The following is a 15,168-nucleotide window of genomic DNA, read 5'->3' on the forward strand; positions in this document are numbered from 1 at the left end:
TGCTTCAGTTTCAATTATCTCGAAAACATAAAACAGATGAGCAGGTCTCCTGTCATTTTTCTGATTTGTAACAATGAAGCTTGCTCACCTGCTGTGAGTATTTGATTTATGTCAGTGCACATCTTTAAATCTGCTGGGAAGGCATTTTGCACTATGTAATCTTTTCAACTTTTACTTTTGAAGAGTCTTGATCTAATATTGGAACTTTGTTCACTGTCATTTAAGGATCATTTTGACGGGGCGTTGTTTCAAGCACCTGTGATCCCAGCTACTAGGGAGGCTGAGGCAGGAGGATTGCAAGTTTGAGTATAGCCTGGGCCAACAGTTAGATTCTGTCTTAAAAAATAAAAAATAATTTTGTCACTTCACAATATATAACTTTTTTCTCTAAAATAAAATTAAATTTAAAGGTTAAATTTATTCTTACATGTAAGAACATGCTTAAAAATTTAACTCGATATCTTTCAATCTTTCCTTCAAGTTAGATCTGTGCCTCATATTGCTCTGGCCTGCCTATTTGTTACTACAGGCTCTAGAGGGTGAATTCAAGTTCTTGCCCACGCTGTTTGACAAAGGCCAAAAGATTTTGAAAATCTTAAGCTTGTCTATAGATTGAGAGGAGGTTAGGAACCTAATCTTGTGGTGTGTAAGTTAAGGGCTGATATAGAATGACTCTTGGCTTTCTAACATGGTGTCTAATTTGATTGTGGAGCTTTTAAACTGAGAGGAGGAAAGATTTATAGAAAAGATGTCAGTTAAGTTTTTAACATTGATTTTGTGTTATCTGAGGGACATTAAACTGTAATTTCTGGTAGGCTTTTGAGTTTTTGTTTCAAACAACCAGACAAGTTATCCAAACTTGCAGGGTAGCTAAAATTACTAATTAAATGCTTAGGGAGAAATATTTTAATGAGAAGAACAGTAGCATGAGAAAAGAACCTTGAGGAGTAAAAACATTGAGAGGGCAAGGGAAGAAAAGAGTCTTGGAAGAAGGCCTAAGGAAAACAGTTAAAAGAGAAAGGAAGAAAACCAAGAGAGAATTAGCATTTGGAAATTGAAGGGAAGTAGGCATTAAGGAAAGCAGTTGTTAATGTCAGATATCACAGAAAGATTAAGTTCCATACAGAACAATAAAATATCAACATATAGTTTACAGTGAACTACAGTATAATATTGAGAGCCTCTCTTTTTTGGGATGGAAGAAGACTAGCTCATAATATATATTTCTCTTCTAATGAGCATAGATATTTGGGCCTGAACTTCATGGTATTCTAAATTTAAAGATAATTGCCTGGGGGCTGTCCCAGTCAGGTTAGTCAGATATTTATTTATATCATGAAACTACAAACTCCACATTAGTATAACAATATGAAATCATGTAGAGGTTTGTGGGGAATTGTTTATACATCTTCAAAATTAATTTTTTTTTTTTTTTTTAAAGAGTTCTTGTCTTTTGGCAGTATCAATTGGCTGGGAAGGAGGTGTTTATGTACAAACCTGTGGCCATACATTACATATAGATTGTCATAAATCTTACATGGAATCATTACGGGTAAGTTGATTGGAAAAAAAAATTAAAGGTGTGTGTATCTTTCCATCTCATCATGGCATGTGCATCCCAATTCCACCTCTTTGACTTGAGTGATTTCAATTATTTACTTCACTTTAGCAGCTGATTTCCCTGACTGCAACTGAGGACTTTGTTACCATTGCTCTGAAATATTAAACTTTAACATCCTGCCATATCATCTTATTATATGATGATTTCTCAACTTCTCTATTTTCACTCATTAGAATTTTTTTTACCCCCTTTACATTTTTCCTAGTACATTACCTCTTTCCTAATCTCACTTTTTGTATTATGCCTATTCTGCCTTTACTAGTTATTTACTCTGCCCCCCTGTGATTTTAGATCCAGGAGTCTGACCCTGCTAGAAAATCATAAAACTAATTGAATTGTTATTACAATTTGTGATTTCTTATAATAGTGGTTTAGAGTCATGGGTTGTAAATATATATTTTATTTCAATTATCTGTCTTCGTTCAGTTTCTTCTCTTCTCCTCAGCATCTATTCTAAACCTTTGCCTCTCCCATCCCATTTTCTTCCCTTAAACCCCAAAATCTTTTTCTCCCATCTGATTCTGTCTCATTGTATGTCAGCAGGAAAACTGCCTCTTTGTCACACATTTCCTGGGCTTCCTAACTTTTTAAAAATTCTATAATAAATGACTCCATATCCCAACCGATTCTTTTCTGTTCTTGGAGATAATATTCTTTCTTCAGTTTAGGAATAACTTTTCTGTGTAGGAACTCTATAATCTGAACTTGCCTATTACTTTGTCTTTTATTAATTCAACATTAATAAGTTCACTAATAGTTCCTTAATCACATTATACATTTTCCATACCCCTGTATTCAATTGTTCATTCAATAAATATTTCTTCAGTGTCTATAATGTTCTAGGTACTATGATAGTCTTTGAGGATACAATAGTGAATAAGACAGAATCTGTCCTCAAAGAGTTTACTGTGTATTTTGTAGACAGACAAACAGTTGCAGTATATGTGCTAAATATTATGAGGTATAGACAGGATCTTATTGGAACATCTGCTAGGTGCCAGAACATCTGATAAAATAAGATAAATGAGTGATGGGAGATGAGCCTGGAACGATAATTGGGACCAGATTGTAAAGGGCCTTGTGGCCCATGTAAAGAATTTGGACTTTATATAGATTCCTTAGAGAAAGCCATTAAGGGCTTTTAAGTAGAAATAGGAAATTTCCAGAAAGGTCACTGTGACAGTTTCATAAGAGAAGGAATTAAAGGGGTATGAGAAGAAAAATGTGATGATAATCATTTAGGAAGTAGTAACGGTGGCTTGGACTTGGTTATGGTAGCGTAGATGGAGAAACGGTCATAGATTTGAAATACCTTTAGAAGGATGCTCTTGTGGACTTGATGAAAGATTGCATACAGAACATGAGGGGGGGAAGGAAGGAATCAAGATGAGAGATGATGGTGATCATTGAAAGATTTTGATTTAGAATAACAAGGTATCACATTGGGCACTAGACACATTAGATCTTGTAGCAGCAGTGTGGTTGGGAAACCAGTTAGGAGAGATTAGCAAAGAGGATAGAAAGAATAAAGTGAATGGAAGAACTAAAGGAATTTATTAATTATGTACTTTTAGTGGAAGAAGGCAAGGAACTAAAGGACTGCCATGACCCTTCTTTCTCTGGTACCAGGTGTAACTTTATGCTCCTGGAATAAAGGGGCAGTGGTAAGTTAGGTTAAGGGACTTGGAATTGGATGAGAGGGCTTCCCAGGATGTTGGAGAAAGATTAGGACTCAAAGTTAGAGTCAGTACGTGGCTAGAAAGTATTTCATTTTCTCCAGTAGCATTCAGTTTGTATACAAAATTGAATAAGCTATACTTTCAATTAATATTGGGTAAAGGTTTTGTTAGTTATGAAACATGGAAGGACATATGGAAGGGAGTTGGAAATGTTACCAAGGACTTTTGAAGTGGTAGATCTTAGTGTATAGGCAGAATAGGACAGTCCTGATAAACGGGGAGAAAAAGAAGGGAATAAGAAGTAGTAGTTGGTGGTCAAAATATAAGAAGTTTTAATTTAGTATTTCAGTTAAGGAACAATTTTGGGTCACTGTGTGGTCATGGTAACAGGTGCTAGAGTAGAACAGAAGTCAGTGCCACAGAAGCGTCTGAGGTCAAGGACCTAAGGGACTAGGGTATTTAAGATTGATTGTACACTTATTCACTAATACTGTATAGGAAGGTGACAGGACTTGTACTGATAAGGTTTGATTTAGGTACCAGAGTCTTGAATGGTGAGGGCAGTGGGTAATATTGGAAAAAGAGGAAAAAGCATGACATCATGGTTAAATGACACAAGTCACAGACAAAGAATGCAGGAGTACCAAGCCAGCACTAGAGAGGATACTGAGTTATGAGGGGAGTTAGAGAATGAGTGAGGGGCCTCTGGAGAGACTTCAGGAAAGAATTTAGTTTCAGTTACAGTAAAGAAGAGAATCTAGCATTCTTTGGATTTAAGGTTATGAGAAAGGTTATCACAGAATGCTCTTCTATGATCAGGACCCTTGCTTCAGCCTTCTAGCACACTCTTGTGTATCTTTTTTTTTTTTTCTTGTGTATCTTAAAAACAGCTCACAACTCTCCTTTTCTGGAAAGCCTTCTCTGTCACATTTCTCACACTGTATTTTGTTTAAATTTACTTTTAAATTTGAGTACCTTAAGAAAAGAAAATCTATCTCACTATACTTCACGTGGCACAACATTTGACTCATAGGAGTTTAGTTTTTATAGAATTAGACTTATGTTGTTACATTTTAAAGGACTTAAAATAATTTCAAAAAGAAAAAAAAATAGAATTCAGTTCTTTCAGTTAAAGTACTTGAATTACAGGATACAGTGAAACGAGCATTAAGTCAGTTGTTCCATTACTTGTGGTTAGCAGTTAGATATCTTAGAAGACACATGAGACTATGTTATGCTAATTACTTCCAAAAGCTATCTAGCTTACATCAAAGAACATAAACATGGGTAAACTTCTCAATTGTTTCTTTTTTCTTTTTTGTGTATCAGGGATTGAACTCAGGGACAGGCGGCCACTGAACCACATCCCCAGCCTTATTCTCTATTTTATTTAGAGACAGGGTCTGACTGAGTTGCCTAGCTTTTGCTGAGACTGGCTTTGAACTCCCTCTCCTGCCTCAGCCTCCCCAGCCACTGGGATTATAGGTGTGTGCCACAATGCCCAGCTCAGTTGTTCTTATAAATTATGAAAATTGGAGTTTGGAGAAAGTGGAAAGTGTCCCATCTTATGAGTATTTTTTAAGAGTTGTTTTTTTAAATCTTAAATCCATATTTCAGGTTGATAGAATCATTTTTTCAATGTTTCATACTGAGAGTGGAGTGAAATACTTAGGCAGTTCTTTGAGGAGGACAAGTTGTTACATAATTACTATGATATTAGAAGTGATTTCTAGAGTTAAATGAGAGATTTTGTTTTTACATGACATGTTTTAGAAATGTCTTTCTTTGTTGTATGGTTCATTAGTTTACTAAAAAATGTGGTGGTATAATTTTTGCTTTCTGTAAATGTGTTCATTATACATCTATGTATTTATTTCATCTTTTAGAATGACCAGGTTCTTCAGGGTTTCTCAGTGGACAAAGGAGAATTCACGTGTCCCCTCTGTAGGCAGTTTGCTAACAGTGTTCTTCCTTGTTATCCTGGAAGCAATGTGGAAAATAACCTTTGGCAACGTCCTTGTAACAAAAGCATGCAAGATCTTATAAAGGAAGTGGAGGAGCTACAGGGTCGGCCAGGAGCTTTCCCAGTAAGCATCAGTGTAAGACAGAAATATCCTGGTTAACTTGGCTCTGCTTTTCAAGCTTTCATTTTTTTTTCCTTTTAAAATTTACTTTGTACATTTATTTTACATTTAGAAGAATTGCTTTTAGAGGTTTTTTCTCTTCTGTTTGCACTTACTAAAAATGAAAATGAAAATAATTGAAGAAATTATCAGTCAAGACTAGACTTTTCCCTATCCTATAGCATTATAACTTTAATATACATCTTCCAGATCATGATCTCCATTAAATGTAGATATGGTAAAGCCCTTTTAAAATGTTGAAATATTTAAAAACAAAGCGAAACAAATTATATACAGATATGTTGCTTAGGAAAACTGTCATTAGGTAATTTTGTCATTGTGTGAACATTGTAAGTTGTATTTACACAATTAAGATGGCTATGACATCACTAAGCAATAGAACTGAAGGGACCACTGTGTACATATGGCCCATCATTGATTGAAACATCATTATGTGGTCCATGACTGTTTGGATACATTGCAGTGTAAAGCACAATGTAATTATATAAAATATGCTTATTAGGGGTATTAAGATTAAGGAGACATATCTACACACACACTCACACATTTATGCACTTACAGTGTGTGTGTTTTAGAGAAAAATATTATGACCATAAGGCAGTCTCCTTTATTGTGGGTTCAGGTATAATTAAGCCCATCTTTTATCTCATCTAGTAGGATTCATTTAGTTTAAATTCTTAAAGCATTTCACCTTCATTATAGATTTATGATGTGGTCTCTAAGAGAAGTGACAATTGTGCCTGCTTTATGAAAACTTGTGATAGTTACTGACTTTGAAACAGAAATTCACGTATTAAACCTACTCGGAAGAATTCACTTACTGGCAGTTTGCATCACAAGTGAAAACAAATTTTAGAATCTGTGATTATTTTTCTTTTGTAAACCCAATTTTTTAAGTGTTTAAAGTATGCTTAAAATAAGAGACATTGATGTTATTCTTTGAAAAATAAACTTAAGTGCAGGCAGGTTTTGTGTAAACATGCAAAACTTTGTTCTAAAATATTATTTTAATTGACCCACACTTATTGGCTTAGAATATAGTGTAGTATATCAAATATGAATATGGATAATTTGTATTTGGAATTAGAGTGTTCTTGATCACAATGTAGAAATCAGAAATAAAAGGTTATAAGATAATGTATTTCTGATTGGTTTTATCTTTGTGCACTAAGTATATTTATAGTGAATAGATAATGTTACATCTATTTTGACTTTTACTTTGATTTCCTAGTATGTTCATTTGATAAATATTCTAGTTTTAGGCTGTTGTTTGAGGAAATTAATCTAAATTTTATGTGTATGTGTGCATTTATGTAGTCAGAAACCAACTTAAGTAAAGAAATGGAATCTGTAATGAAAGATATAAAAAATACTACTCAGAAGAAGTACAGAGGACTATAGCAGACCCCAGGCTCACCAGACAATGACTTTCTCTTTATGTACTCAGTTGCTAGGTAGGTATATGTAGTATTACTTTTGTATTTACTTCTTATTAGTTGTTCATTTTATTGTTTAGTTAATCTTGTTTATTTCTACTTCAATTTATTTACAACAAGGATGTATGTTTTTAATATTGTTTGAAATTATGGCTAATTTTAGAACCTCCTAGGAGGACTAGACACGTATACTTTTCTGTTTTTCCTGAGAGTTTTTATTTGAATGAAATATTTAGGTAAGTGTTATGAAGCATTATTGGATATGAGGGGAAAAGAATATTATTAATGTTTTGGGACAAATAAGTACCCTCACAGCACATGAGTGTTATATATGAAGTCCTATCAAAACGTGGTAGTACTGAGAACTAAAACATTGTAATATGGTAAACATTTTTAATTTATGGAAGAAAAGAATAGTAAGAAACAAAATAAATTTCTATATTTGCTTAAGTTTAGTGAAAGATTTAGCAGTGTCCTGAAAGATGACAGGTAGTTAGCAAACCTGATAAGGAAGAAGAAGGAAGACATCAGGCATGTTCTGACCCTCTATCCACAGTGAGTAGGAGCTCAGAAAGCAGTTAGAAATATGTGTTTCTAATCTTTCAGATGAGGAAGGATTAATCTAATTCACTGAATAGTGTTTAGCACCTAGGGAATAGATCTACACAGGAATTTTAGTGAGATTATTTGATCTAAAATGAAGAACCATAAAACAAGTAAGTGAAGGAGAAGTGGACAAAGTTAGGAACTTGTAAACACATTCTTATAGACCCCCTGGATATCTCTGGAATCATACTTCATGTTTTGTCCAAGCAGGGTTATACTAGGTAAGATTCAGAGATCATGTGACTTGAAGGCATGTAGTGGGTTTAGTGGCAGAGTAGGACTAAAACTCTGATCTCTTGAGTCAAGTTTAGTGTTTTTTTCAATTACTCTCCTCTTTTTCCCTCTCTTATATTCAGCTTTGATACGTGGTGTTATGCATGCAGTACCTCATGGCCATTCTTTCTGATTTACTCTTAGAGCAGAGGATAAAAAAAGAGTAAATAAACCACATATAGCCTTTAGAACCCAGGGGAAATGGGACTAAACTTGAAAAAATTGCAGCAAGCAAGTTAGACAATCAAAATAAGGAGCATTAGTTAGATTTTGATCTGAGAATGGCAAATGCTGGACAAGGATTGATATAAAAGGATCTAATGAATTGGAAAGTAATTTTCTAGTCTGCATATTCCTAGACAAGTGTTTATCTAGAATACTTTGGGGGAAAGTATAATAGTAATGTATTCTTTCTGGAATTACCAGTTATTGCATACTTGCAATACATATTTGAACACTAAACTAAATATAATTTAACTTACTAAGATTCCAGAATTATATAAAGCTTCTGTATAATATTGTAACATTGAAGATTGGGTTGAAGGTAGACCGGTCTTATGCTTATATATTTATATATAATATACCCCCCTCTCTCTCTCTCTCTCCTCTCTCTCTCTCTCTATATATATATATATATATATATATATATATATATATATATATCCACATTTATTTCATTCATATATTTATGTACTTACCTTTGATTTTTGTTAGAGTTGACCTTATAAGAAAACTCTGATTGAATGAGAATGATCTATATATGCAGTATTCCTATAGTATGATAAATAATTTGATTTAGACATAATTTAGTTGAAATTTTAGATCTTTGTTTCTTGCTTTAAATATATTAATAGTGTTTAGAATAAAGCTTGCAATGATAATGTGAGATGGATCAACACATTTTGGTTTTTCTGTTTTACAGAGAAGCAGGATAATTGTCAATGCTTTACTAAGAGTATAGGTAAACAAACAGAAAATATGTTATCCCTCATTGTCCTCTGGTTCCTAATGATATACTCTGAAGCAGCAAGATAATAATTCTGAGTGTGAAATATACAATACAATTATCCTTTGGTTGAAATTACGCAAGACATTGCATAGTAAGGGTGTAAAGCCTAAGTTTTACTTAGTTACTACGAAGAAAACAAACAAAAAACAAATTAACCTCAAAATTGGCTCAAGATTAACCAAACATGAATTGAAGGAAAAAAGTATGTTGTAACCTATTTGAATAGGATGTAACTTTCTCAAGATAGAATACTTGATCTTTATTATTATCTCATGTCTAACATATAACTCACTTTATACTTAAGATTGTAGAAATATTTATTCATAAAAGTGGGCATTATAATATTTAATAGCACTTAAATACTTAAGTAAAATATTAGTAATAAATTTACTTTTACTTTAAATGTAACAGTTCTTTTGTTTTTTAAATACCTTCTTTTATTTTATTTTATTTTTATTTTTATCTTTTTGGGGTGGTGGTTAGGGATTGAACCAGGGCCTTGTGTGTGCTAAACAAGTACCCTACCACTGAGCTACACCCCAGCCCTAATGTAACAATTCCTAAATGTACAATCCATTAGAATTTGCAAATTTACTTGTATTTGGCATTGGTAATTTTAATGAAATACAGTCTTAGTTTCTCGGAGGTGAATTCTCTCAGTTGAATAAATAATTTTGTTTGCTCTTTAGGAAGTTAAATTTTTGATGTTTAAAACCAATATTTCGGTAGCTAGCCTGGAAACTGTTTATTTGAATAATTGAGTTTTCTTTTGAAAGAAGTATGAATTTGTTTTTTCATTTTATTGCATAGTAAAACTTTGGAGGATTTTCTGAAATACAAGAGAGAAGAAATTGTTAGAATATCTTTTCATTTAAAAATTAATCAAGATCACTTTATTCAAGTTTTAATGTATTTCCAAAATTTCCATTCTGTTGCAAATTTTAATCATTCAGATGAATTGTTTTAATACCAGTTCATAATTTTGTTATTGAAACAATGACATGAATTTAGGAATTGACTTTTTCCAAGGATTTTTGGATCCAGGTTATATAGATCTTAGAGATATTGGTGAGGTGCACTTGACCTGTAAATTGTGAGATAATGGAAATGGAAAGATGAAACATGAGTATCTGAGTTGTAGGTGGACAGACATCTTTAATCATAAGTGGATAAGTATTCAGAACTTAAACATTTAAAAACTTTTTTTTTTTTTTTTGGTTGTAGATGTACAACAATATCATTGTTTTATTTTTAGTTATTTTTATGCGATGCTGAGAATCAAACCCAGTGCCTTACATGTGCCAGGCAAGTGCTCTATCACTGAGCTACAACCCCAGCCCCAGTATTTAAACATTTTAAAGCCCTTTTAAACACATAACTTTGTTTCCCTGAAACCTTTTTTTTTTTTTTTTTTTTTTTTTGCTTTTGTGGTAGGTGGTCACTGCTGGATTTAAGGAATATAAAAATTAGCAAGAGAAAGATAATTAACTACAAGGACTCAAGAAAATCTTTTAATTGGATACAGATCAAAACAATAAAGTTATTAGTCCCACAAAATTTTAATTTTTTAAAAATTTTGATTCTTTGTACACAAATGGGGTGCAACTATTGTTTCTCTGGTTGTATACAAAATAGAGTCATACCTTTTGTGTGATCATACACATACATAGGGTAATGCCAAATATTTTTAAGGACACTTTACTACACACCAGTGGGGGTTTAGAAGCTGTGTGTAAGTGGTCCTTGTTCTCCAAGTATTTGCAATTTTAGAGACAAAACTAATAAATAACATTCTATATGAAGCAGAGTTCAATGTGTTTTTAAAAAAGAGGTCATATAGAGAAATGCTATAGAATTTGAAAAGGGAAGATAAGTAAACTGAAATTCAAAGTATATGGAAGTGCTTCTTTCCTGTCTCAGAAAGGCTTCCTGAAATAGCTAAAACTTGAGTCACAACACTTAAATAATGTAGGCTGTGCTGCGGGTGAAGGTTCCAGTCCCTCAACCAGTAAAGTGGTAGATTCAGGCCTTGAATCCAGATCTTTTTCCGAACGCTTGCCCTTCCCACTAGACCAATGTGGGTTTAAACGTGTGTGTGTACATTATTATTATCATTATTACTTTCAAATTTTATAAAATAACAGCTTGTGCTGAAGGGTGGTAGAGAGATGAAAGACTTTGGTCATGGAAAAAGAAACTGAGTGCAGTTAGAGGGTTTTTAATGTGGATATAGGGTATATATGTAGGTTGTCACTGCGATGGACTCTTAGCAGTCTTATCATTCTTCCAAATGCAGAGATTTTCTCTTCTTTTTTTCTTGCAAGCTGATTGAATATTTGAGTTAGAAAATATACAAAATAGAATTGACTTCCTCCAAGAACAAAAGGGACAGAAACTCCTACTTTCAGCATATCTTTATTTGTGCATCATCTATTCAGAAAGGAAGAAACAGAATGCTGTGTTGTGACTTTCAACCAGGAAGAGTGATAGACAGGGGACACAGGACCTATTGTGTGTTTTTCACTCTAGCAGGTCTTAAAGGGACCAATTTTTATGTAAATGAAGTAAGGAAAAGCTGATAGGGCCTCTGGAATTGCTTTTTAAAAACCCCAGATATTATTACATATTAATCCTTGGCTAGATCGTTTTTGTTTCTTAATATGAAGAAATGTTGTACAGGAGTTCTTCCAACCATAATTTATTTCAGTAAATTAGATTTAGTAGTTTTATTTCAGGTGTCCTTTAAAATAAAATTCCTAATAACTTGCTTATCATCCATTAAAGTTTCATATTTGGTGATTGAATAAACAATTGTTTTTGTATTTATATATTAGTATTTTTGCAAATATGCTGAAAAAATTTGACATTCTGGTTTTGACATTCATTTGTGAGAATTGTTCGTGTTTTGGTTAGCACTTTAAAAAGTACTATCTAGGAAATCTTAGTTTTTATAAGAGAATATAGCCATGAATTTTTTTCTACAGATTAGGCAACAGAAGATTTGTGAAAACAAAATGTATTGATCTCATTTATATTCCCTTGATGAAGGATCACATGCTGGTCTCCGCTCGCTTTCTGTCCACTAATATGAAATCCTTGTCCCTGCTTCCTTGCTGGTAGGTTTTTAGAAGTTCAGTGAGCAATGCAAATCGCCTGAAGGGTGGAAAATTCCCTTGTCACACAGATGCCCTTATCAGCAACAACCAGATGGAGCTCTGAGCAGGAACATTATCAATGTTAAATTGCTTTCCCCTCACCCTGAGTAGAAGGATTAAAGCATTCCTTTAGAAATGGGTGGCAAATGTATAGATTTAGGAATATTAATATTTTTAACAATTTGCATTTATAAATAAATATATGAAAATATCATTCCAAAACATTGTGTTCACAATACAACCAAAACCAGTTTAAAATGTTTGTTTTAAATAAAATAGGATATAATCTTTCTTGAATTCACTTGCAAAAAATAATCTTGAAACTTTGCCCCCATCTCCCCTTTTTAAAGGTGGGGAGATATCTTACTGTTAGTGTCAAATGCGTATCTTGGTTATAAACTAGTTAATTCAGTTTTAGTCACAGAAAATAAGGTGTATTTAAGTTCATAATATTGTTGAAATAAAACACCATTTATTTTATAACTTAGAATTTTATTTGTTATTTTGGCATAATTTTTTTTCTGTTACTGATGTTGAATAAATCTTCAGGTTCTATATAGTTTAATTTTTGAAATGTCAATTTACTAATTATTACTATTTCTATAAGCTAATAATTGCTGAGTAGCTTTTAATTACAGATCTTTATGAGCAATACTTGTGTTTAACAATGCCAATAGTTACACAGTGTATTTTAATAAAACTGTATTTGTAAAAAGTCCATAAAAGAGACTGCAATTAATTATGTGTTATTCATACTCACTTAGATACTAGTGATTTCTTTCTTAATATTGATTTCCAGATACCATCTAAACTCCAATGAGTGATAACCATTTCTCTGATAGAAAAATTGGTATGTCCTTGTGTTTTGTATGACAGTAACTACCTACCCAGTGACTGACTGTTGGAGTACAATTCTTTCGTCAGATTCATATGTAGGTTTATGAAATATGTTGCAGGTCCCCTACCCCCGCCTTAAGTCCTAGTTTTTAGTATTTGCCAACAGTTGGGACTTTGCAACAATAACATGGTGATGTGGGAAATTTTTTTGCAGGTATAAATATGAACATATAAGTAAGGATGGATAAGTCGTTTCCTTTTATTTCTGAATATCAGATAAAATATGATTATACTGATACTGCATAAACTGTGCTTTTGCAGATAATAAGTTGAAGAACATTATTATTTAGGTTGATTCAGACATGTCAATAAAGCAGATTAAAAAGGATGATCTCTTCAGCCTAATCATGGAAATATATTTAATGCTTTACTTATAGAACCAATTTGGAACTTGAATTGATTCATCGAGGAGGCAATTTATGTTCAGGGGGTGCAAGCACAGCTGGCAAGAGGTCTTGTTTAAGTAAGTATTAAACAATGTTAAATTTTCAAATTTCTGTTTACATCATTTTTATAAGCACATGTGGTCAAAGTGGTCTTTTGGTGTATTTTCTAATTCTGTTTATGATAGATGTGATCAATTTTGTTAACATAATTATAAATAATCCTGAGAAGCAGAGGAAAAGGGAAATCTGAGTATTATTTGCAATGTTTGGAAATGATATTGGCCAAATTACATTGTTATACCATGTGCATGTACAAATAAGTAACAGTGAATTCCATCATTATGTATAATTATAATGCACCAATAAAATATGGAAAAATTATACCTATGAGGCATAAAATTGCATTAAAAATATATCCTGTACTTAGAAGAATCATGAATATTTGGCTCTTTATTTACTAAGATTGTACAGTTGATCAGATTTACATTGGTTCAAAATTTAAAAATGTATTTTTCGTAGGTATAAATATTATCCTCAAACTTAAATTCTTTTAAAGAAATTTTACATTGAGTTGATTTAAGAAGATTTTTTGTGGAGAGGATTTATGTTGCCTACAGATTCCTATTATATGTTGCTCTTAATAATGAAGATACTTTTGTTGTATTTTGAAGTATATATTAAAATATATCAAAATTGTGGATATAAATCATACCAGAATTTTAGATGTTTGTTTTAATTGTGTATGTATTTTATGTTTTAAAATGAGAATGATTCTTCAGCACTGTTAGTGAAAGTATAGAAAGAATTGTAGTTGTAACAGTGGGTTTTTCATGAGCATGTTTTCTTATGCTATTAGTATGGGTTACTCATTGTTTAGAGAATTATGTGAATAATAGGGATAATATTTTTTATGTCACAATAATTTTTGGCTCCAAATTACTGAGTCAAAATATTGTCCAGTGTGATGAGTATAGGAAATAAAACTCTTTAAAATACATAATGTATTTTGAAAAACAAATGTATTTTCTCAAATACTAAAATAACAATTATTAAATTATCAGTTCATACTGACTTTTTAGCAACATACAGATTTTTTTAAAAAGTACATGTAATTTTGGACCAATTTCAAAGCAATGAACTGACCAAAAGTAACTTAAAAATTTCTAACGTAAAATACAGACATGAATTTCAACCAAGTTAATCTTAAAATTCTTAAGTTGTAATAGATTTTGATATTTTGGTTTGGATTAGCACTGATTCCTTGAACTTAAGCTTTTGGAAGTTATTTTTTAAATGAGTATTTGGTATATATTGACCCCTTGAAGTATGTATCTATCTCCTATTTATACTCTGTACTTCTATAATATGTCTTAGAGGGAAAATTGTTGATATGAAGCAGTTTTAGATCTATTTGAATTGGTAGGTACTGTTATTTCAATTAAATAAATTAATTTTTCTTGTTAATTTATTTTTAATTGATGTTTGGGATTGACTGATAATAGTCTAGAAACTTGTATTATAAAGTAGTTAGTAAAGGGATTTCAGTTTTATGTTTAAAAGATATTGACTTCATTTTTTTTCCTCTGAAGTACTTATATTTATTCAGAGACTTATAAATGATGATTTATACAGAATTTTGAAAATAGTAATAAAATTCTAGTGCATCCACTTCAGTGACCAGATTCAATTTTAATTTAAAGTGTTAAATTGCTAGTTCCAAACTTCTGTTTCTTTGTTTTCCCCTTTAGTGAATAAGAGATTATAATGTGCCAATATAGAAAAGGTCATGATTTAGTTCATCCTAAATATAATTAATATTGTTTTTAGTTTTCATTGATTTATTATTCAGTTGCTTAATGTTATTTATGCTAATATTTATGAAAACTGTTCTTCTAAGACATTTCTATACAATATATGGTATATTGTATAAAACTTCACTATTTTACAATACGTAAACTCAGT

General features: G+C 31.9%; 1 protein-coding gene across 1 annotated transcript in view; it reads left to right on the forward strand.

Annotated features, from left to right (window-relative positions):
- Positions 1-15,168, forward strand: part of Ubr3 (ubiquitin protein ligase E3 component n-recognin 3) — a 230,170-nt gene that overhangs the window by 151,833 nt on the left and 63,169 nt on the right. Inside the window, 4 exon segments of the mRNA XM_047543181.1 lie at positions 1,442-1,552; positions 5,187-5,387; positions 6,762-6,898; positions 13,198-13,283. Coding sequence (XP_047399137.1) covers positions 1,442-1,552; positions 5,187-5,387; positions 6,762-6,898; positions 13,198-13,283 — 535 coding nt within the window.

This window comes from Sciurus carolinensis, chromosome 3 (genome assembly GCF_902686445.1).
Source record: "Sciurus carolinensis chromosome 3, mSciCar1.2, whole genome shotgun sequence".
In the NCBI taxonomy this organism is placed as follows: domain Eukaryota; kingdom Metazoa; phylum Chordata; class Mammalia; order Rodentia; family Sciuridae; genus Sciurus; species Sciurus carolinensis.